The following is a 24,398-nucleotide window of genomic DNA, read 5'->3' as shown; positions in this document are numbered from 1 at the left end:
AGATGGGGGAAAGGGAAACAGTGTGAGTGAGAGAGACGGTAAATCTGGCTGTTGATTTCAAATATCAACAATCTTTCTCCAGGATCACTGACTCTATGTTCTCTAACTTCTTTAGGTAACTATTTTCTTCATAATTTTGACAAACTGCCATTACAAACCACCATTAATTTGTCCTCCAAGCAGCTCCTGGGGCTCATTTGTTGAAAATCAATCGGGACAAATCAAACAACCAATCACCTCAAGGAAGCGTTGCATTCTCAGTCCAATCATGTCTTGTGCGCATGCACATCCACCGCTGTCATGCTTGCTCACTTCCCCTCCCCCCAAACAACTCTACCTAGCAGCAGTAATTTAGTTTAGCTTATGTAGCTACAGCTCCCCAGTTCCTAATTCCTTATTGCATTGGCGCCACACACTTGAGTGTGCAAGCTGGAGTTCAAATTTTTGATGACAGTCCAGCCACTTTAATAAAGTTACCCACAGAAGCTTTAACCGTCTCCTTTATTTGCAGTACTAGTTAGATTTTCAACATGAAACCTGGTGCAGGTATCTAAATGAAACAAATCTGGTACTACGTCAACGTTAGGCAGATAGAGCAAACTTAATTATGTTAGACAAACTTACATAGACACCTTGAGGTGTAGTTAGGATGTAGATTTGTCTTTGATCTGTCTGATTGCTGGTTTGGGTGCAGTTAAAGTTTAATGCCATCGTATCTTCAGAAGAACTTCACAAATCATCCCACTTGCTATATCCTTTTTAGCCACAGTCAGTTAAGCGTGTGAGAGAGAGTGAAGGAAATTAGCCCAGTTCTTGCTGAATCCCTGAATCTTAAAGTTCTCTCTTACACACATACACACAGCAAGAGAGAGAGAGAGAGAGAGAGAGAGAAAGGGAGAGAGGGAAAGAGAGACTACAGTGTAACTCACTGTGTGTGTTCCACAGGATGTAGAGCGGTTGGATGGGGTCCTGGTGCAGCTTGAGGTTGTCCCACAGGATCTGGATTAACACGTGTTTACTGTCTTCTGACATCCAGTGACGGGGGATCTGGGGGATATATGAGAGAGAGAGAGAGAGAGAGAGAGAGAGAGAGAGTGAGAGGTCAACCAATTACCTTGTGCCTAGGTGATGTATCGAATACTGCATCATGCCAATAAATCCTGAAAGTAAAATGAATACAGATGCACAGTGTGTATTTAGACCCCTTCACTTTTTCCACACTTGTTTTCCAGACTTAAGTTTAAATGGATTATTTTTTACCATCAATTTGTACATACCATATTATGCTGAAGACAGCACATTTTTACAAATAGTGAAATCTGTCATTGATAAATATATTCTGACTCTGTGTTATGACACTACAAATTTAGTTTATTCATGCATCTCGTTTCCTGTGATCATGTTTGAGATGTCTACAGAACTTGACTGTGGTCCACCTCTGGGGAATTCAACTGATTGGACATGAGTAAGGAAGGCACACATTTGTTGTATATACATTATTTCGACCCCACAGATCACAGTATATGTCAGCAAAAGCCAAGCCATGAGGTCCAGGAAACTCTTTGTGGACCTCCATACTGAATAGATGTGGGGAAGGGAACAAAAAACATAACCAATAAAATAAAAAAATAAAAGTTTTCAAGAACACAGAGGGCTCAGTCACTGGGAAATGGAAGAAGTTTGTTGAGTTCCAGACATTTCTTCTAGCACGACTCTAAAGATGTTCTGAAATTAAGTCATTGGATTGCCACAATATTTGCTAAGTTCATACAGAACGCCAGAAGGAAGATGGTTCTACACCGTGGTGACCCGTTAACTGAATCCAGTCTGAATCCTGTCGTCTTGTTCACCTTTCCGTCACAATTTATCAAACTAATGGGTCCCTATGAAGAGGAGTCTTGTGAAATCTTCAAGAATAATGTAATAGAAGCCTGACAGAGTACAGATGGGAGAGGATTATTTAGCAATGATTTAGAATGGCCGATAGAAGAATTGGGCCCAGTTTAGTCTTCAATTTTTTTCAAAAAACTCCAAGGGTAACGCATCAGGGCCAGTGATATAATGAGAGAGAGTTAGGGTCAACTGTTGGAATATATAGATTAGCAAAAAAAGTAATCTTTTGTTTAAACTGATAACTTTTATCTTCTTATATCTTTATCTGACAAAGTGCCTGAGTAATACAATTCAGAATAGAAGTCCTTGAAATGGCTATCAATGTTTTAATGATCTGTTAGTGAGCCAGATAATGTCCTAATTTGAGGGATGATTCAAGAAGCTGCTTTTTGGCAGAGTGATTGAGTTCAGGGCTCATTGACCTGTTCATAAAATCTCTAATGGGACATGAAGAGTGCCTTTTCAGCCTGTGATGTAGCTAACAGGTCATACTTTTGCAAACTCTTTCTTTGACAAAGTCAGGAATTGAGGAGACAGGTATATGGCCACATTCAGACAGGATCAGGCATTGTGGCAAAAACACAAGGAATCCCTTTCATTTTAATGGGCGTACTGCGCTTTGGGTGTAGCAGCGTGTGCCGCAGGGATTCTGCAAAACAAACAAACAAACAAGCCATCACGTAGGAGGTGAACCGTGTGGTGACACGCCCACACCTCCACACAAAACCTGCACATGCTGCCATAATGCCTGATCCTGTGTGAATGCAGCCTAAAACCATCTACAGCCTTCATTCTAGTTCTTGTAAATCCACTTCAGGAAATAATATGCACTCAAAGGCATGCTATAGGTTTCAACCGTGATAGTTTTGCAGGCTTAGGTAGATGTAACCACATATATACTGATTACAGTTAATATACAAAAAATGCAAAAAAGCCCATCTACTAACCATTTCATTAGAAGAATGCAAAGAAAGAGAATCTCGCTATCAGAAATCAGAAAACACAATTTATCAAGATCCTCCAGTTTCATTTAAAAGTCACTCTTCAAATAAGAGTCAATTTGTGACTGAACATCACCAGAATCAGCTCGGAGAAAAGGAGCAGGCTATCAAGACCAAATCAGCATCTGAAGTGGAAGGGTCACCCTCTTGATTACAAGCTGCTTAAAAGCTTGTCGACTGTCCTTAGATCAGTTTTTCCTGGTCGCTCATCTCTATGAGAAATTATGAATTGCTTAAATTGTTGTGTGCCTAACCTGGGAGCCCCTGTTACAGTGCTCAGAGGTGAGGATGAGGCCAGGCAGGTTACTGGGCAGATCCAGGCGTCTGAAGTACCACACCAGGTTCCAGTAGATGATGGGGTGATGGTCCACCATGTCGGCTGCTGTGATCACCGGGTCTCCCTCGTTCTCCAGCAGGCTCTCCAACTCCTTCCACAGCACCAGGGGGCTCAGGTAAGGAACCGTCACAGGCTCGGGGTTATGGAGGCGCCAGTCCATACTCAGGGGATCCTGCATTGGGGTGGGGGTTAAACTGATCTTTATGAAAAAAAAAACAAAACAAAACAAAACAAAACAAAAAACAGATAGGCCAATAGATTTTACATTTGTCTTCCTAAAAGCAGGGATTCCAGTGTTTGCTGAGCAAACGACATCCCGTGCGGTGTCAATATTTGAGTTTGAGTAGCCTGTCCAAGTAAAGCAAGATTCTAAAATTCATTTGATGTACTGTGATGCACACACTAGCATTCAAACATGGCATTACTAGTCAGGGACTTAAAAAAACAACACACACTGAATACACAGGCAGTTTGAAAAGAAGCTTACACCATTTACTGAGTAAGTAACTTGCATCACTAAAGCAGCTCTAGTCAGTGGAGATGCTCAATTCACTAAATGAAATGTTAATTACAATACCTCAACCAGACACACTGCTGAGGTCTACAAAAATTCAGGTAGGTGGTCCAGATAGCTCTGCACTAAGCACATTCCTATTAAAATGTCTGTTAGATGTCAAAGGATTTTTATATAGTTGTTTGCTTTGCGTGCAGTACTAGTGTGTGGCAGGCATTTATACCTCCGTGGCGGGTTGCACAAAGAACATCATTTGACTAAGGTAAAGTACATGGCCATGCTGAACAAGGTCATTAAATTGTACCTAAACCCCTGAGAATAAAGCCTTGTCTTCTTGAATGAATCAAAGAAGTGGTATTAGCAGTCGAACTGCTATGCTAGTCTGTCTTTAAACTGCTTTTCTGTTACACGAGGTTAGCGATGTATACAGAAGCTACAAGTAATATCATGTCATTAAGCAACAGCCAGCCACAGTAAATGCAAACATGTAGTGATCCTATTCCTTTGATGTCACCAGCACGTTGTTTTAAGCAAATATAGCATATGTATGTATTGACTGACAGACATTTGTGAGAGCAATGCATGTGCAGTACATTTCTGTTTGTATTTTATCTATGACATCATGTTTAATGCTTTTATCCCTCTCAAATAAACAAGTAAATAAATTAAAATTATGGGGAAAGCAGTAGCAGTATGTGGCTTAACTCAACAATACATCCAACAGTTCCACGGTTATGCTAAACTGAACAAGTCACGCATTCAAAAGCTTGAAATGCATGTGAATGTTTGGGGGAATTATTCCTGAGGAGACAAGACCAGACGAGACCAACTTGGTTACTCTTAAAGCTGATCACGTCTGCTAACAACACTTGGGAACCCCTACTGCTGTGTCATTTTGCATATTTGAGCAATTAAATTATTACATAAAGGTGCACTCACAAATAAAGCTAAATTTAAGAGTCAGGGACGGCACTGCCGCAACAATCACTTGTCATGGTAGCAAACACAAAAATAGGCCTAAATGGACTGGGACCATACACACTTCAGAGGCATCTGTATTTGAGATGGGTTTGAGAAACACCTTATAAGCTAAAGAAGTGTCATAAGATTAATTCAGTGATCATCTTAGTCTTAAGAGCCTTTTGGGAAATGGGCCCTGATTTACAAAATATGCACTACACACATGCTGTGCAGCCCCTGCACAAACCACAACTACAGAGACACAGAACAGGGCTCACAGTGGTTTCATTGAGGCGGCTGGGCAGGCTGCCTGAGGTGGGCACACAGTGGTTCAGTCTAGGAGGGTTCTCCATGGGACCGAAGGCGCTGACACTCCGGACCATGGGAGCCCCAGGGGACAGCGCCCCCTGCCGCCGCTCGGTCGGGATGTCGATACCCTGCACCCTGGCCCTGAGGAGACACACATCGCAGAGACGGTCAATGACTACGTTTACATGCACACCATATTCCAGTTCGGGTCAATATTCCAGCTAAGGTAACTGCACCGCGGCAACTGGAATATTCCGTTTACATGTTACTTGACATGTTCCCGTGTTTCGGCGTATTCCACTCTCTGACGTAATGCGACACTCAGCCGGGGGGGGCAGCAGTACACGTATAGGCGTCTGGTCTGCCGGAAATACAGAAGTCTTCTTCTTCTTCTTCTTCTGTCGCTATTTCTGTGTTTTCTCCCATCGATACACTGCATGATATTTAAGTCTTTCATTAGCTGAAGGCAGACTGCAGTCTCCTGGCTCTTGCTGCTTTTCGCCATGCTGTAGTGTGCGCCATGTCGATTTCCCCGCTTGCAGTAACCATAGCAACAAAGACGCCCCAGAATTCCTTGCAAATTGAGCATGCGCAGTCAAGACTGGTTGGAACAGGCATATGCCAGGGGTCTTATTTGGAATTCTCTCCAACCGGAATATGACCTTAATCGGGTTCGGTGCGTGTTTACATGACACGTGCGCAACCGGAATATTGCAAATATTCCCAGTAATACTGGAATAAGGTGTGCATGTAAACGTAGTCAATGTACCAAAATCATAATGTCGAGTGTTTGAGTGTCCAAAACAGGTAATTCTGTGTGTGCTGGAGAAAATCCAGATGGACCAGTTTTATTCATATCATTTTTAAGTTGTTTTTTTTTTATTATTGAGGACCCCAGGAGGACAAGCTAGGGCCTACAGGTGACAGCTAATGGGAATCCTAATAAACAATGACAATAAAATAAATCACTTTCTATTATTATTCAACTGACTGCATAATGCCCTGGCAGAATACATGTGCAATTCATCCATATTGCTTGCGTACACACAAAGACACACACACAAAAAGACACACACACACACACACACAAACACACACACAGCTTTGTCAGGGCCAGGTGCTGCAGATTGTGTCACACTGTTGTTTTACAATGCAGATGTGGGGCATGTGGTTGGCCACTACAGTAGGTTCCTACTTCAAAGGCATTCTCTGATCAGACAAATTGAAACCTGAATGAAAATGAGCTGTAAAAATGATACAGGCCAACTGAGCATAAAGTATAACACTGTCTTTATCCTAAACAATTCATTTTGTTTTTACTTTCTCAGATGCATTGAGATGATGACCATCAGCAGTGATTTTTCATGCCTCCCCTGCTTTCTGTCAGTGATCCTCACTGGGTTTCCCCCCCGCTACCATCTTAACAGAACTCAGTTTGTAGCTTACTAACACACGATCATCTCCGTCTCCACACATGTTTTTAATATGCTGTGTTACAACTCCACACATATTTGAAAAGATGCAACACATCTTTGGGACTACCTTTTGTTCTGGTTGATGTTCACACTATTTGCTGTTGTTAAAATGTGTTAGTATGTTATTATGCAGGCTGTGTGGGACGTTTTGATTCATCTTAATTTAGAGTAAAACTATTATGCAAGAGAAACAACAAAAATAATGGGTGAAATTAATAAATTAAAGTATAAAAAATATTGGTATTTTAACAGGGAGGCAAATCTAATATTTTATTAGAATTGTCAATTTTCAGTTAAAATACTGGTTACTGCAAAAAAAATAATTTGGGCTTCAGTGTAAACAGGATCGCCAAAAAGGGCCATCATGTCCTTGACAACCCAGGTAAAATGCTGCAGGCTTGACAGGTTTTCGGAGCACATTAGCTTCAAAGTATAAGTTTCCACATTAAGTGACCTGGAGTTAATCTAAAATAAACCCCACTTTTCCCTTAAGTTTGGGTAAACAAACTGGGGTTAGTCAGTACACCCACTTTCTGAAATGCTCCTCAGGTTTCAAAGCATTTTTTAAATATGTGAATAAGGTGTGTCATCGCTGGAAAAGGGTATGTAGTTATTTTTTGAGATACAGTACATACTGCTAAATAAAAAAGGCATTATTTGCAGCAGCATCAAATAAATGGAAAAAAGTGCTGTAAAGCTGACAGATTGTGGGTACCTTCCATTCCCTGAGCTCTCCTGGACAGTGATCCTGGGGGGAGAAATGGTGGTGGTGGGACAAGGGGTGGACAGCGTGGATGTCCCCGTGTCCAAACCTGTGGATGTGGAATAAGACGAGGTCACCGCCTCCTCTCCCGACGGGCTGCCCTTCAGGAAAAGCCTGGGAAAGAAGAGTCATGAGGTTACAATAGGAGAAAGCTAGGTTCATTATTATTATGTTTTTTTTTCTGTAAGATCATTTATAATATGGACTGGTTAATCATACAAGCAATGCCAAATATTAACTGGGGCTCAGAGTAAAAATGGCCTTGAAAGTTCAAAAAAAGACTGTGAAATTTAAACTTAGGGGGCAAAATTTCTCTTAATATGCAGCACACTTGAATTTCACACTGTTTACAATGTCACAGTGTGATTACTGGGACTATATACCTGTGATTTGTTGAAGCCTATTAGTGGATGCATATTTCCAGTGTGTTCTGAATGAGAATGATGGAACATTTTTTAACTGGAAACAACTCAACAACACACCTGACAGAGAGGGCAAACCAGTGCTAGTCTTTCTCTGTAATAACTGCTGCTGTCCCCCAGAGGTGAGAGAGAAGTTAAAACAGATTTTAGATAGAGATACAAACTGAGTGCTTGTCAATATACATAACCAGAAAAAGGACCAAAATACTGTTAAAAAAAATAGATAAAGGGGGCAAAAAGGCCCTTTAAAAATACTACCCAATCAACACAGCATGTTTTCACAATATCATAGCAGTTCAGTATTGAGGCGTCAAAGGCTATGCTCAGACAGACAGTTCAAATATGTTTTTTTTTTTTTTTTTGGCAATCTGATTTTCAGTCTGAAAGGCAAAAAGCCTTTATTATCAGATTCAAACCACATTTGCAGGTGGTTTCTGTTGCTGTTCAAATAACATTTGTATTATCCATAGCGGCATGCAGTTACTAAATCATCTTCTGTTATCCTTCCTCCCTCTTACTGGTAGCAAAATCTAGTATCATGAGGTTTCAGTGTGAGCACATCTGCATTCATCTTTACTATGATAACTATTGTGGACATGTGATCAAATGTGAGTACAGGCTGAACAAACAATTCAGATCTGGTCACTTTTAACTTGATGTTTGGTTAGTTTATTTTTGAGAAATAAATCAGATTCGGATATGCCCTGCAGTGTAAGCAACGTCATAGCATACCTCCCGGGTCCTCGCATGTCCCTGATCTCCACATTGAGGAAGGGCAGAAAGGGGTTTCCACAGAAGGGGCAGGTGGTGTTGAGGTTGGAGTCATCTGCCGTCCAGCCAGCCATGATCTCCTCGTCGTACACCAGGCAGTCACACGTCTTACAGCGCGAGCAGCTGGAGATCAGCAGCTGGAAACAGACAACAGAAAAAGAAGAACAAAGAGTCATTGATTAGATAATTGCACTGGGTCCACAGTAACTAGGATATGATTAAACCTGTACTGGGAAATAAAGAATCTTTAAGCTTTAGTTTGGTGCAGAATCTTTTCATTTCTTTATTTATTGTGCCTGTTTTAAGATTGTTTTATTTGTCTGTTATATTCTGTTGCTGCACTATCCAAGCTTTTGTCTTTATCTCAGTATTCTCATTACTCTATGTATTCTTCTTCTCCTTTTTGTTATTATTGTTAAGAATTTCCTCTCTGTTAACTATAATTAACATCAGTACTTGTAAGCGCCCGGTGACACTGAAAAAATATGTATTTACAAGGCATTTACAGTGCTAGTCCATACATTTGTAGTTCAAACAACACAATCTTCTGCAACACTTATGTAAAAGAAGACTCTGCCACTTTGCACATCAAGAGTTTAGTTCACCATTTTTTGCATTTCTTCCCATAGTGTTGTTTTACCTCCATAGCATAGTTGTTGAAGATGCTGGTGTTGCTGGTGTAGCGTGAAGAGCCGAGGTCAGACTTGTCAGGCAGAGGGAAACCAGGGGGAGAAAGGACACATCCTGGAGCAGCAGCAGCAACAATATAAGGATTAGACAATACAAAACAAATGTCTGTGTCACTGACAATTTTTTTTTAATCACATTTGGGAGACACAAATCATCCCTAGAGACGTGACTAACTAATTTTTTAATCACATCTATGTCTTCTGCTATACCACATACAGGATTTATTGTGCCAGGCGAACATATGATATCACAGCTCATTTATGCATCACAAACACATTTTTGCAGATCAGAGTAAAAACGCTGTCTTTGCTCACATACAACAAGAAGGTCAGCACGTCATGTCCCAATTTACAGGTGCAGTCTGGGACCATCACGGATGTCTGGATCATTTTTCAACATGTTTTAAATTTTTGTCATTGCTCCTGTAGTGTGAGAGGGTACAGCGAGCCAATTTGTCACACTGGGCAATTAGATTGCTGAAAAATATGTCATCACAGTGTTTACTGCAAAGCAGACAGACGAGCACACAAATAGAGTGGGCATGATTGTGCCTTTTATTAAGGAAACTGTCTCACTTCCAAATGTCTTTGTAATTCTGATTAACCTAACCATGTACAAGCCCTAAACACTCGTCTTTGTCTTCTTTTCATCTGTAGGTATGCATGTGCAATCAAAAAATTGTGGTTAGCTGATCTGTAATTGCTGTTATGTTTTTATTGTCACTAATGAGCCATTTGGCTTCAGTCCCACAAGGCCAGACCTACAAGACCTCAATGTCTCATCAACTCTGTTTGAACTCGGGCTCTTCTGAGGCTGTGGAGTACCTTGTATCGTGCAAACGTGCATGGTTGCCTCATTCTCAAATGTGTACACTGTTTTGGTGTAAAATGGGAATGAGAAGCTTGATGGCTTAGCAAGTATGAGATGTCCTGGTATCGTTGATAATATAAAGTAATCCCGGTCTTAAAATAACATTCTCAAGTCTTATATCATGGATGTATTCAATATTGTTCAGGGACGATGGGGGATACGACTTAACATTTTTTTTATATTGTTTTATTTTTGCTTGATATTGCTTGTCTTAGTGTTTTTTTTCTTACTGTTTTCATGAATATCCTGGCTCTATTGTGAACTTTCAAATTTTGAAATATGCAAAATCTAATTTTCTGTATCTCATTGTGCAGAGAACCAGATATTACAGAGAAACCTTTAGTTCTGCAGTTGGATCAGGATGCAAACTGACAAATCAAGCGATGGTTATAAACTTGCAGATAGTGATTCCAACAGGAATTTCATCTAGCCAAAATTTCACCCTGGTATCCTCACTTGAGCATGGCCTGAGAAGCTGATCAGTCTTACCAGAGTGGAGAGGTGTAGGTCTCCCAAGGCTGGAGCCCATGGTGGGGCTGTCCAGCCGACTGCGGAGGGGGCTGCGTCTGGGGCTCCTGCGAGGGCCAATGGAGCCGTTCCTCTGGGGAGAGATTAAGGAACTGTCTGATTCGCCACAGTCCTCCTCATCAAACAGGGAAGAGCAGTCTGGATCACCAATGCCCAGGGATGACACACTCAAACGGTCGCTGTTACCATCCTAGATGAGCAGAGGAGAGCAAGCCATAATAAGACGTATAATTAACTTCCACCGATATTGTGATGGACCACAAACATGCTGAAACATCCTGAAAGTTAATGTAAAATTTAGCAGTCCCTGGGGAAATATGCCTATTTGCCTATTCAAGAATATCAAATTCAGAGTGGTGACCAACAGCGCTGATTAGCAGATTGTTCAGACAGCGTTGATGCCAGAAAGAGGAAACACACAGGTTGTGAAGCACCCAAAAGACCACAAGAGGGCGGTGGTGCTGCAACTTTGTGTTTATCTTGGACTAACGCTCACATGATAATCAAACAGTGTATATAAATAAAACAATTTTCCTAGAATGATATAATGCAATGAATCCTGTAACTGTAGGCTCTGTACCTTGGTAGGTGTGGTGTAGGTCGCCAGGCGGGAGTACCAGCGACTTGCCTTCTCTGCAACACCCTTTCCAGCAGAGAACACGCTGCTCTTGAACACATCCAGGGTTGGTGTGAGCAGAGTATCCAGAGCGAAAGAGGAGGAGGAGGGTGAAGGTGAGGCCAGGCCCATGTCTCTATCTGCCCTTTCCCTGTAAGGGCTGGGTCGAGGGCTGGGACTGGGAGTAGCGCTAGAGCGCCGGCAGGGTGGCGAGGACCACAGACGTTGGCGTGAAATGGTTTGGGAAGGCGAGGGGGGGTGGTAGGTGCGGGAGCGCGGCACGCCTCGAGTCCTGAGGGGGGAGCTGTGAGGCAGGCTTGCTCGACGAGGGGCAGACACTGAGGAGGAGTAGGGATGGAGGAGCAGTGGGCTGGCCGGCTCCTGCAGATCCAGGCTGGGTGTGCGGCTGCTCAGGGGGCTGCCCATGTGATTCATGTAGAGCTCGATTTCCCTGGCCAGGTGTCTGCGGGGACTCGGTGTGCTGACCTCCTCCGCCTCTATGTATTGATCTTCATTACGCTGCTCAGACTGAGACTCGGCTGCAAGCAGGGATAGGGGGTCGTAGCCCGTCTCAATGCCTGTGCGCTTTACAGCTCCTCTAGATGCCGCAGCACCCACGCCACCGTAGCTGGCACTGCGTTCAACAGTAGGCTTACGTGGCTGGCTGGCTTTGGCCAAATTGGTTGCAATTTCCGTGGTGGGCCCATCTATATCCAGGTCTTCCAAATCAAAAATAGCTTCTGTATTGCTCTTATCCTCATCGCTTGAGTCCCTTTCCTCCGTTTCCTCTGTTTCCTCATCCTCCTCCTTATGCCCCTGGCTCCTGGTAGCACCTGCCTTAGCTGAAGTCCCCTCTGACCCACACAGGGGCAGTGAATGAGGCCTTTTAGTCTTGCTAAAGTTGGCACTGGACAGAATCTTGGCATCAGCACCCAGGTGTCCTGCGATCTTATCTGGGTCGGTCTCGCCCTGGCTCATACCCAGGCCGAGGACAGTGGTGCCACTGCCACTGCTGCCCACTGTGTCACCACTCAGCCGGCGGCCCCGGACCGCCTGCCAGTCAAGGGCCGAGCCACTACTGGCACTGCCCACCACCTCCTCCAGAGCACTCTTATGTCTCCTGAGCAAACTGTTGGTCTGGACTTCTCCAATTTCCTCCAGGGAGGAGGTGAAGAGAAGACCTGCAACATGTCCTGTAAGAGCGGAGCGAGTAACAGAAACGAGGAGACATGAAGAATTCATGAGCCACTTACATGATCTGGAACCGACAGGAATAATCAGTTAAGCCTAGAAGGAGTCCTCCATTTTACCTGTGCTGGCAGAGCCCTTAGGCTTACAGGCTGCGTCGTCATAGGAACAGTTGCCTCGGACGATGCCCCGGGGCTTGAAAGAGGATTGCACCTCCACATCCAGCTGAGGGAGGCAGTCTCCACTACCCTTGGTGCTCTCCGTCTCTGACACTACACACAGAGACAAAACATTTCAAACTAGTCTTGAGCTTTTTACAAAGCACACAGCCTCAGACACAGCAATACACCTGACAGCCCAGTGGAGGGCATTAGATGACTGGGATGCTTTGATGTGCATGAGAAACCAAAAAGAATGAATCATCCTTAGAGGGGGATGGCAAGATCAAGGCAAAGGAAGGGGAAATCCAGTGCGGATACAAGACTGCCTAGTTAGCATTTTTTTGAAAGGTAGACAAAGAGTAGATAGTATCAGACAGGCTACTGACAAGAGCTGCAGTCACTCTCCTTCTTGTCATCTTTGTCAGGGGCAGGGTCCTGGGCACTGGGGTCTCCTCTACGCACCTCCTCTTTGGAAAGTGAGTTATAGCCCAAATCTGACTGGTCCCCTGGGGAACAGAGACACAGAGAAAGAAACAGAGAGAAAGAGAAGAGAGGAGAGACACAAGTTAGTAAGTCAGTGATATTAAAACACGATAACATACCAAGCAGGGTCTGGTAAACTGATTCAGAAGAATTTTAATTTGAACACAATTCCTTTAAGACAGCACCTCTTCTGCATCATTCATCATTCGTATTTCTGCAACCTTTACTTTACATAGCCTCTTTCTCACTACTTTAAGCAAGCTGTTGGATCAAGGATCAAGTCTTCTTTTTTTATTAAAAGACCTTGCCCATTAAAATCTATATGGCCAAAACTGCCTCTGGTGCCAGAATTATCAGTCTGTTGTAGGCTTTCACAAAGAGAGTGGTGAGAAATGTTGCCTGTGAGAGATAAATGAAACATAAGAGTGGAGAGTAGTGAGACATTTCTTTCCTTTCATCTTCTCAACTCTGGGAGGCACATCACTGTTGCACGGAGAGGAGAGAAGCAGCTAAGCTGTGCTGGATAAAAGAATCCTCCTCAGGGTAAAGGGAGATCTCCAGTATGTGTAAGGACACTAACCACAGTTTCACCACACCTAATGAACTCGACTGTTACAACTTGACGTTAGGGGGAAAAAAATGCTGTCAATCCAACTGTGCCTATCTGAAGCCGTGATCACCATTAACGTCTCTGTCTCAAACTTCTCTGCGTCTCCAGGCAACGAGCTGTCATGTGATTTGCTCTCCTCTCTGACTGTCCTCTCTAAATAAAGCATGAGGCTGCATGGCATGCCTGTAATACAGTATGGAACAACTCACGACTAATCACAATTTAAAAAACTCGTTCAAGGATAGTAATAAGCACTGAGCTGCACATTGAGTCCTTTCCCCCACTGTGCTATTAACTGTGATTTCCTTTCAGTCTTTCTGCACTCATACTGGAGTCTCCCACAGAGGTGCTATTTCCATGATTAAAATGATTTCCCTAATCAAAAAGAATGTGCCTCTGGGTAATTATTCGTCATAACTGACAATGACAAATTGCTCTGTGGTGAAGCAAGGAATGTGAGTGAGGGAGAAAAGTCAGAGAGATGAGTGGAGTGGTATCTGCTGCAGACAGCAATGTTCAGTATACAGCATGGTAAAGAACAGATTAGAGTAAGTACTAGAGACAGAGACAGAGAGATGCCAAGGAATGGTTAAAGATGAAAGAGCAACAAAAAAAGGTCCAGAGAAGGTATGAAAGATACAGAGAAATGTAGACAGGGAAGGTGAGACAGACAAACAAAGTGACAGACAGAGAGAGGTTTACCTGGGTGGAGGGTGGCTTCTCTGAGCTCAGAGCCCCCCCAGTGTGAGAGGGCCACCAGGCCCCTGGCACCCACGCTGCCGCCCCCACGGCCGACTGCATGCAAGGGCAACACAGGCAGGGCCAGAGTGAAGGGCAGGGTTAGGGACAGAGCAGAGCAGAAACCATGGGAGCAAAACCAGGAAAAGACATGGATGAAAAATGGGACATAGGGAAAATGGAAACAGGCAGCAGAGGGAGGGAGAAGGAGAAGGAGCAGGAGGAGGGAGACGAGGAAGAGGCCGGTCGGTAAGTTGTTAGAAAACAACAAACAAACATGTCAGTGAGGGAAAAGGTGTAGAACAAGATGGCTGCCTGTGAAAGATGGAGTCAAGTGGCAGCCATTGTGGGTGTACCTGTGCTAGATCTATCGTCAGTGGGGTCTACTTTGATGGAGTCAGTGGCGTAGGGGCCCTGCTCAGCCGGGTTAGTGTCGGCAGAGCTATCCAGGCTGCCGTGACTCACAGCATCCAGGTCACTGCCATCTGCCCAAAGACAACAAGGTGTTAAAAAAAAAAAAAAAAAAAAAACAAGCTGGATGCCTTAACTTCTCCACAAGGGATAGCTGAATTTTTTTTTTAATCTTTTTTCTTTCTTTTTTTAAGTATGTAGTGGTAGTATTGGTTTTATTTTTCATGTATGTCTATTAGTCTAAGCCATGAAGTAACCACAAAATTACATTTCCATAAAGTATAAGAACTGGGATGTTGATACACAAGTATGAGATTTTTTTTGAAGTTATATTTTCTTGTTGTTAACAGAACCCCTTGGCTGTGTCAAACAGAATCAGTGTTGGACTCCCTAAATGAACATGCTGTTTCTGGAGCACAATGCTTACAACTGGTTAAAGATAACATCTTTTAAAAGCGGGGACTTGCTGGGCATGGACTGGCATGCATGCATTGGGTTTGTGGCACTCACTAGCATGCACAGGCCTGGTGAGCTAGATCACACACTTCAAGGCAGTCATGTTTTGTAGTTTGAACTTTCCCTCTGCAGGTCATTTTGTTAACACTGTGACTGGTCCTGTCTTAGAAATTGTGGGCAGTAAGATGTTTGTCTGTTTTATAATAGTGTGAAAATTTGATGGTGTAATCATCCACAAAATATATAGCATGCTGTATAATTATTATCCTTCAATTCTTTATGCTCAGTGTCAGCTAATTGGGTGATCGCTGTGCATTCAACCTATTGTTATTTGCCATATTCTTTTTTTTTCATATTATTATTTTTCCACCTGAGTTTGTGTGCACTACTCAAAGCTAATGGCACCAAACAAACTGTAAAAGGTCCGGCCCAGTTTGCATGGGTGAGCTTGTTCACAGCTTTTCAATCTGACTTCTACCTTTGTGATATTTACCTTTTATCACAAACTTTAAACCCCATAGAAATGAATGACAGAATGCTCAGAGGCCACTGAGGAGTGGAACTAATTCTCACAACCACCTACCAACAACAAGGCAAAACACTAGCAACCATTGAGCAACATGATAGCAACCACCTAGCAACAACCTCACAACCACCTAGTAACCACTTAGAACACCACAGAAACCACCTAGAAACCACCCAGAATGCCCCCCCCAAAACATACAGACAAACAAACAAACAAACAAACAAACAAAAAATACATGGTAACACACTAGCAACCTCCTAGCAACACCTTAGTAACTAGTCTCGCATAGCCAGACCTATCTTAGCACTGTGCCAGCACTTGGCTTAACCTACTATCATTCTGCTATAGGGGAAAAAATGCTCTGACCTGTATTTTTCTCAACCAATCACAATCGTCAGCACTAAGCACAGGCTTCAGCAAGAGAACCCTTGCAAACCTGCATTAGGGGGAACCTGTTTTAGTGCTCAATGGACTTAAAATCACAGGCAATTTAATAGGCGTATGTAGCTCTTGCAGAATGTCATGAAACCCATATCATAGACTTCGTGTTAAGTGGAAGAGATTGGTACATTGGCACATACATACTAGCATCAAGGTTGTTACTGTTATTATTCCTCATAGCAACAGGATTTTGAAAACAGTAATATTCAGGCAGTGTAAGGGGAGGAGCTAGCAACTGAAGTAGTTGTCCAATGGCAGGCTTATATCCACAATCTACACTGGTGAGTCAGACTACCTAGCAACCATCTAGAATACCACAGCAACCATCTAGCACTCCGTAGAAACCACCAAGAACACCACAGCAAACGCCAAGCAACACACTAGCAACCACCTAGAACACCATAGCAACCGCCTAGCAACCACATGTTACAATGCAATATCAACCTATAAACAACAGCCACCACGTTTCTGCCAGAATCATTGTGTAGAAAACACCCCGCATTTTTTTCAGGAATCACAACCTTCTAGTTCCTCATGCACTCATCCTGGTAGGAAGACGTTCACAAATCACCCTTCAAATAAAAGATCTACTTGTGAGTCCATGTGAGTCCATGTATGTCTACACACCCTCAACTAACCAAATACAAAAATTTCATTTTTCAACTCTGGTTTAGACCAAAGAAAATTAACTGTGGGTGTGATAGCATCCTCAGTTAAAAATACCCTGGAACCACAGAAGAAAACACTTTAGATTTGAAAATAAAGTGTAAACCTGATAGCGGGCTGTGGGTAAGGTGAGCATGTCTCCGTAGCGCCCGTTTGAACTGGGCCACACCAAGAACCACGTTTCTCAGCTTCATCCACAGGAAGTAGCCACCTCTGGTACTGGAGGGCCATGTACTCTCCAACACCGCCTGGACACAGTTAAAGAAAGCAGGGAAGAGGGGGAGAGACAGAACAAGGCTCAATACAGTTTTAACTTTACTCATTCACTTTCAACTGAACTTTTTGAAACGGGTGTGCTGAAATTGACCTAAAGTGTTCCGCATGAAGTTATCCTTTATGCGGAATTGATCAAAGGCATCAACCAAAACAGACTGGATCCAAAAAAGTCACACTTATAATCAGAAAACGAAAGCACATCAGCTGTTGGTGACCAAATCACGTTTGACTTTCTCTCTGTCTGCACTTAAAATACATTTCAGAAACCCCCTGAGAAAAACACAGCCCCACTGCAATTTGTATGCCACTGTAGTTGACAGCAGAATGAACAAGTGGGTTTATTATGCTGAAGAACTGGCTTCTCTTGTGTTAGGGCTCTGAGGATTGGCCAGGTGGAATGAGGCTGCCTTCCATGAGATTGATGAGATAGTCGCCAGTAACGTTGTTATGACAACTACAGCACAGCAATCTCTGCCCTAGGCCCGGGTGCCTGATGGGAAAGCTCAGATGTTTTGAACTTTATGGAAGTATGTGTGTCATGACTGGATGCATGTGTGAGTGTGTGTGTGTGTGTGTGTGTGTGTGTGTGTGAGAGAGAGAGTGAGAGAGAGAGAGAGAGAGAGAGAGAGAGGGAGAGAGAGAGAGAGAGAGAGAGAGAGAGAGAGAGAGAGAGAGAGAGAGAGATCATGAATATCTGAGGAAAGGTGCTTAATGCATGTTTTTTTTTAGACTAATATCAATAGCAAGCCATTAGACTATATTTGTCGGCTGATTGTTCAGTTTAAACATTTTTCATGCCAAAAATGACAAAGATTGAATGTTTCCTCCTCAGGATTTTATACTTGGCAGAGTGTATAAACCTTTCAAACAGCATCTCCAGTGTACCTACTGACTGGTAGGAAAAGCTCTTGAATCCATTTGGCATCTAAATGAAAAAATGAATTTACTAAAAATATGTCTGTGAACAAATACATTAAAAGACTAAACTTGGAAACTGCATACACACAAACACAGAAAAAACACAGAGACAATACTGCACATATTAACCTCTTTTGTTGCTTTAATGTATGTTTTCACTCTTTTCCTCTTAATTCAACATTCTGCACAGCCATCTTTTTAATCTTCACCAAATTGTCATGTTCAACACTGATAAGTCTTTTAATTCTGTAGTCTTGATGTTTTGGAAATTCACTTGACTTGAATCATGCAATAGCAACATGTCTCGCATAAAGTATTACTCCACACTGATAGTAGTATATTAAAACTGTCTGCAAAAGGAAGCCAGAGGCTACAGATTTCTACAGGGAGCAGTCATGGCTTTGGCATGCAAAACTGCACTGGGGGACATAAACCTGAAGGTTTAAGGCATATATTACAAGTGGAACAGCAGTCTGAAGCTTATGATACATTAGAAGAGGTAAGCATTCGAGTGTTACCCCATGTAAATAGAGTCTTTTTTCATTTCATGAAGAGACACACATTTCCCTCACTCCCATCCTTAGGCTTCAAAGACCTATAAAAGCATGTGTAAGAAAAATATACTGATATATGTGCAATGCAGTGGTTGCAATAGATACTGTTTGTGACAGCAGAAGGAGCTTGCCAGCCAGTGCCTCAAAGCCATCGATTGCTAAGCTAAAATAACTCTCTCTGAGGCGTCAAAACACACCAGCATAACCTTTAGCATGGCCTTCTCTCCTGACAGCCGGCACCCTCATAGGCCACTGCAGGTTTACAGTCCCTGGGTTGCCAAGTTAGGCATAGGTTGCCATGATAAAAGAGACACAATTTCTCCTGACACATGGGGGTGATTATAGAGGATGCTGTACAACCTTGGGGGGAACAGAAAATGTCACCAATGTTTCTTCTTATCTGAAAGCCAAGCATCCATAGAGACATTACTATGATGAAGTATCATCTCTATTTGGTTACTGCCATCCATGGAGCTATGAAATTCAGGGATGCATCAGCGAGGGCTCACAATGTCGGCTGGCATAATAATTTGGCTACACTATTTTTAACTTGGATGTATAAAGGCAACTACTTCAAATCCAACATAAACAACCCCACCTAGGCTGTTATCAATCTGCCTTATTTGTCATACAATTTTCCAACCTATATTTATCTAAGGATTGACTTTGCTCAGCATACATGTGCTCATTCAGCAATGCCATTTATATACTTACATGTATTCATACCTCAGAGCTTGCATTGACTAGTTTTAACTGCCTTGCTCAAGGGCAGCTTGACAGTAGTAGGAGCAAAGATTGTTACTCATTCATTTTCTTTACCCAGAATTTCCTAAAATGTCTGACAACTCAAGCTGTCCATACAGTCCATATAGTAACAAGTCCACTTTGCTAACTTTTTAGTAAGCAGAGCTGTGCACTATGCACAGCACTATACATCTTAAAAAAGAATAAAATATACAAAATCTGCAGTGTGTCATACCATAAAACATATGCTGTTTGTTTGTGTGTGTGTCTATGTAAATAAAATTCAGTCCTGCCAAAAATAAGTACGTGTTTCTTATAAAGGTGTGGTGTTCTCTTTGCTGAGGTACACTGTTGCAATATTTACAATATTCATCACGGTATCTATCTGACATACACGTCCATGGCTTCATTACAATAAACCAGTCAAGAGTCACCATGACATGATCCCCCACGATTGGTGGAACAACAATCCAATGTCCCTTCCCCTCACGTAAGGGTATGTACCTTGTTGTAGTATCCGTACGTGATGGCGTTGGGATGAACTCCGGCTTTCTTCATCTCAAAGAGGACTCTGACTGCCAGGACAGGCTGGCCATACTGGCCACACAGCTGCATCAACACCCGGTAACAGACCTGAAGGGACAGAGGTTTCACACCTGTGATCCAGCAGTGACAGCTCCACAATCAGGACGGATGATGATGATTTTAGGATGGTATGATATGGTTAGATGACAACATGTATATACGAGGGATTGGTGATGGACTAAATCCACTGGCCATGATTTTCACTTGCTGAGTTTTTGGGAAGAAGACATTAGAAAACAACGCTGACTTTTTTATCTTCCACACACCACTGACTGAACAGAGAAGTGGAAACACCCTCCATTTTGCAGAGCCTTTGACAGGATGTGTTTTTATCCGTGTGAGGTTTGCCATTTGAGTCTGCTTGACAACAAGGATTTGTACTATAAAATATAAGAATAAAAGTCAAGGTCTGAAATTACCACCCACCCACATAACAGAAAATACTGACATATTAATTGTTTTGACATGGGGAAAAATGGGTAGGTGGGAATAACATCTTGCCCTTTTTCCATTACTAGACACAGCCAAAACACTGATTTCAGACCCTGGGAATCAGATCCAACGTGACAGTTGGGCAGGTGTAGCTCATGGTCAAGTTGTATTTCTTCAATTTTCACACCTCATGCTGAATCCTGGCGTTAAAAAAGGCATGTGAACATAACAAAAAATGACTTGTTGATCTAAAACAAGTGCACATATTGACAAAAATGTAAGAAAATTAGTAAAACATAATAATGTGGCATTTGTTTTTTTTTTTTTTCTTTGACCAAATGTCAACAGGTATACTTCCAAACCTCATCGGGGGGCTGCAGCTTCTTAGCCTGCATCTTCCTGAGGACATCGTAGGCGGTGCGCAGTGCCCGGACCTTGGAGTGGCACACCTTGACGTAGGCTGGTAGGCAGATGAACCACAGGCCGTAGCAGTGACGGAGGAGGCACTTGGACCACAGCTGGGGGACTGACGAGTACTTCTTGGCTATTTTCTGAGCTGATCTGATCTCCTGTGGGTGAAAAGGAGCATTGGGGAAATAGGTCTTTCCTGCTCAATTCAAGTCCAAGATTATGAGAGGTAGGTGATTTTATGTCTGTGCCTGTGTCTGTGTGAGTGTGAATATCAGAACAGCAGTCACTCCAAATCTTCAGTCATAGGCTGAAAAGTAATCTCTCCAAGTACTACCTTTCATTATCTCTGTCCCACTGAAGGATGTCTATTATCTCCTACAGCTTAAACAAAAGAAAAAATGGATCTCCAACACACATAAACAATATGATTCACTCTCATAGACACAGATACTGAAGCTTCAGTTTCTTACGGTTAATAGACAGTGATGTTTTAAAACATGTTCAATAATGACATCTGTAAAGTGATACATCCCCGTCTATAGCAGGAATGAAACTTGTTCTACTATGTATGTATATTATACCTGTATATCATACATGAATAACAATGAGTAAATTCAGTAATGCGCGAAAAGCGGTGAGACAATGAAATGATTATGCATGTGTGTGCTGACCTGCTTGGTGCGTCTAAACATCGGTGCGGGGCTGGTGGGACAGCTGTGCCGGGCAGCGAGGCGAGTGGAAGGAGTCCGCAGACCCTCCACAGGGTCAAAGAGGTCCAGACTTAGCACTGGGAAACCATCATACCTTTTGAAAAAACAATGCAAATTGTTTGCAAATAAATAATAATAATAATTAAAAAAAAAATTTTTTTTGGATGAGCTCATGAAGAAGGCACTGACTGTGTGCAGTGACATCGGTCATTTGATTTACAAAACCAGTCCAACTACAGTGTACGATGGAATTATTTACTTATTTAGTTTATTTAGTATTTAGTTATTATGTTTGGCTTGTCTGTTATGTTCAATAACCGGAGCCGGAAATAAATGTTTGAAAGCTGATGGCAATTATGTATTATTAGGGGAGCTAACATTAAGCTGTACTAAATTATTCCTTAGCATGATTATTTTGAGTGAAAAATGGCTGCAAAATACAGACAGCACAGACTCAAGTGCACTCCGTCCAGAAGTAGTTGTGGTAATCAGTCCCAGTGAGGGGCTAAACTCCTGCTCCCAGAATAAACATGGAACATATTATTGATTAACTTTTCTTCATTTTTTTTAGTGTTCTGCTTAATTCCAGACAAGGACCAGATTGCTGTTAGCAGGGACATACGCAAAGCTGGTCTCATGATCCAGCCTTGCTGGAGCTTTGCTGCTGCTTGTACACCAGTTTCTATTGCAGAGACGTGTGTGTGTGTGTGTGTGTGTGCACCCCCATGTCCCAGATGGAGATGTGTGTCTTTACTTGCCCACTTGTGTGGTGCAATCGATAACTATCCTCACTGAAGTCCTCCATTACAACCTACGGGAGTAAGCTCTCAACTCCATGTGCAAATGCTCCAACACAGAACTTTTTTTGATCTAGCGTCCACTACAGTGGAAATCATAAAATGGCCTTGTAATTCATGCTTAAAAAATATTTTTAAAATTGCTAAAAAAAAAAAAAAAAAAACCCTCTAGAAGCCCTCATGATGTAACACACAAGAAACAAAAATCAAGACATTAATGTGATATTTTAATGTTCTTAATCTTCAATAAAACTGTAAAAAATTTGCTGTCAGCCATCTTTTGAACCATCTATTTCAACTTCACAATATCCGACTCCCAAACATGTGACATCATTGTAAAGTTTAGGTTGTCCTCATGATAACAAGCAGTCTGGATGATGCAGCTGCAAATCTTTTGTCCACTACACTGGACATTTTGTACTGACTGGGCTGCAGAAGGGTAGGTTGTTACATTAGGATGAATGCCAGTGATTCTTACTGTTCATACCCATCTTTCCCTTTATTCATTCTACTACAAAGGACCATCATGGTAAGATCACTGCGTGGCATGCTATATTTTTTCATATGAACACAGGAGGTATATTTATTTATCATCTCCTCAAATTCACCTCAGTTATTCAGTCAGATTAAGCATCTCTACAGCACAGCACCTTTGTTTTGAGTTTGCCTTAAGCTGATATTAGCTAGTTACCTAAATATAGAAACGGAAAGCGAGCATGATAAATAATGTCAAGAGTATGAAGGGGAAATAATTTGGCTGGAGCTATGGATAGAGATTTGTATTACAAGTTAAAATATTCTCATCCAGCAACAAATCTACTCTAACTTTACCTAAGCTATTAAATGTGCTCTGGCTGTATTTATTTTTCACAAAGCAGCAGAGTCAACTTAATCTTAAAGGTATTCTGAAGCTGAGTCATATTTCCTAACAGTAATTCCAGGTTTCCGGGTGATTTTTTGTATGGGAAAGGGTAAATGTAGGAAAAAGTAGGAAAAAAGTAGGAAAACGTAGGATGAGCAGAGAGTTGCTTACAGTACTGTCAGATATATAGGAAGAAACCAAAGCCATCCAGTAATAATAATAAGAATGGGACTACGAGACATGCTGCACCTGCACTGCATTTAATGTAATTTAAGGGTCATGAGGGAAAGTGTTACACATAGCAGTTTTTTCAGACAAAGAGGAAAGGGCTATTCTGAGTGTGTCTGACCTGTATAGTGTGAGTTTAGTCTGTGTGTCGCACATGGACTATGGTCAACAAGTTAAAAGGCATCCATCTCCTGCCAAATGCTTTCTCAGAGGGTTACCGTGAGCTCACATCGTCTTGTTCAGTCCACAAATAAATATGATTTTTCTGATCACGGATATAAGCTCAAAATTAACGTGTGACAGATATAGTCAGGAAAAATACAATATTAGTTCTGAATAGTCATTTTGGCATTTAGTCAATAGTCCATTGGCTGAGCTCACCCCTAGCACTTACAAGCCCGTGAGAGTCTGTCTCCATGGCTACAGACATTACTTCTTCATTGTCTGTGAGGGCTTTTTATCAGGTCAGCACAACAAAGCAAGGGGTCAATGGCCCATGGAAAACAATGCTGTACAAACATGATATAACCATCAGTATGCTGGTCATCCGCTATAGAGAATTATAATACACTACAACAAAATTACTGCAAGAGCGTAATTAGGCAATAACACGAAACAATCACTGGCTATCTTCTACATTGTAGGGTTATTACGTTATTTGGGGATTTTTAAAAAATTAAAAGCACATATTCAGAATTGAAATATTCAATCTTGGCTAATAAATTATAAATACATATACTAACAACATACTGATCAGTAATCACTAATAGCCAGTGGACTTCTCCAACACTGACCTCTATCATTTCTGTCTTCTTTATCTCCACAGTTAGAAAAGAGTATTTTACGAGCATTTACACTCCCCAAATCCATAGTCCTTTCACGCCGCCTTAAAGGACCATTCAAGTGTTTTGCATGTTTTAGCCCTGGTGTTACATGTTGCTTTGCTTCTGGCCCTGTTGTAAAGCATATCACACTGTTTTTGATATTTCGTTACATCACAGTGAACAATTACGCCGGGACTAATTTTTGTCAAAATTACTTTAAGTGTGTGA

General features: G+C 42.1%; 1 protein-coding gene across 4 annotated transcripts in view; it reads right to left on the bottom strand.

Annotated features, from left to right (window-relative positions):
• LOC115379445 (C-myc promoter-binding protein-like) overlaps nt 1–24,398 on the bottom strand; it is a 75,935-nt gene that overhangs the window by 8,572 nt on the left and 42,965 nt on the right. The window contains exons 16-31 of one of the 4 annotated variants that reach the window (XM_030080127.1): nt 21,421–21,553; nt 20,701–20,907; nt 19,826–19,954; nt 16,936–17,077; nt 14,686–14,814; nt 14,294–14,386; nt 12,885–13,004; nt 12,460–12,609; nt 11,114–12,342; nt 10,495–10,723; nt 9,086–9,189; nt 8,407–8,582; nt 7,205–7,366; nt 4,984–5,155; nt 3,149–3,430; nt 930–1,047 (exon numbers count right to left, since the gene is read on the bottom strand). In XM_030080127.1, the coding sequence (XP_029935987.1) occupies nt 930–1,047; nt 3,149–3,430; nt 4,984–5,155; nt 7,205–7,366; nt 8,407–8,582; nt 9,086–9,189; nt 10,495–10,723; nt 11,114–12,342; nt 12,460–12,609; nt 12,885–13,004; nt 14,294–14,386; nt 14,686–14,814; nt 16,936–17,077; nt 19,826–19,954; nt 20,701–20,907; nt 21,421–21,553 (3,575 nt within the window). The remainder of the gene's footprint in view (nt 1–929; nt 1,048–3,148; nt 3,431–4,983; nt 5,156–7,204; nt 7,367–8,406; nt 8,583–9,085; nt 9,190–10,494; nt 10,724–11,113; nt 12,343–12,459; nt 12,610–12,884; nt 13,005–14,293; nt 14,387–14,685; nt 14,815–16,935; nt 17,078–19,825; nt 19,955–20,700; nt 20,908–21,420; nt 21,554–24,398) is intronic. The other 3 variants (XM_030080134.1, XM_030080145.1, XM_030080154.1) reach the window with 3 other exon arrangements.

This window comes from Myripristis murdjan, chromosome 3 (assembly GCF_902150065.1).
Source record: "Myripristis murdjan chromosome 3, fMyrMur1.1, whole genome shotgun sequence".
NCBI classification, from domain to species: Eukaryota; Metazoa; Chordata; class Actinopteri; order Holocentriformes; family Holocentridae; genus Myripristis; species Myripristis murdjan.
Note: the sequence above shows the minus strand (reverse complement) of the source record. Positions and strands in the feature narration are given on the sequence as shown.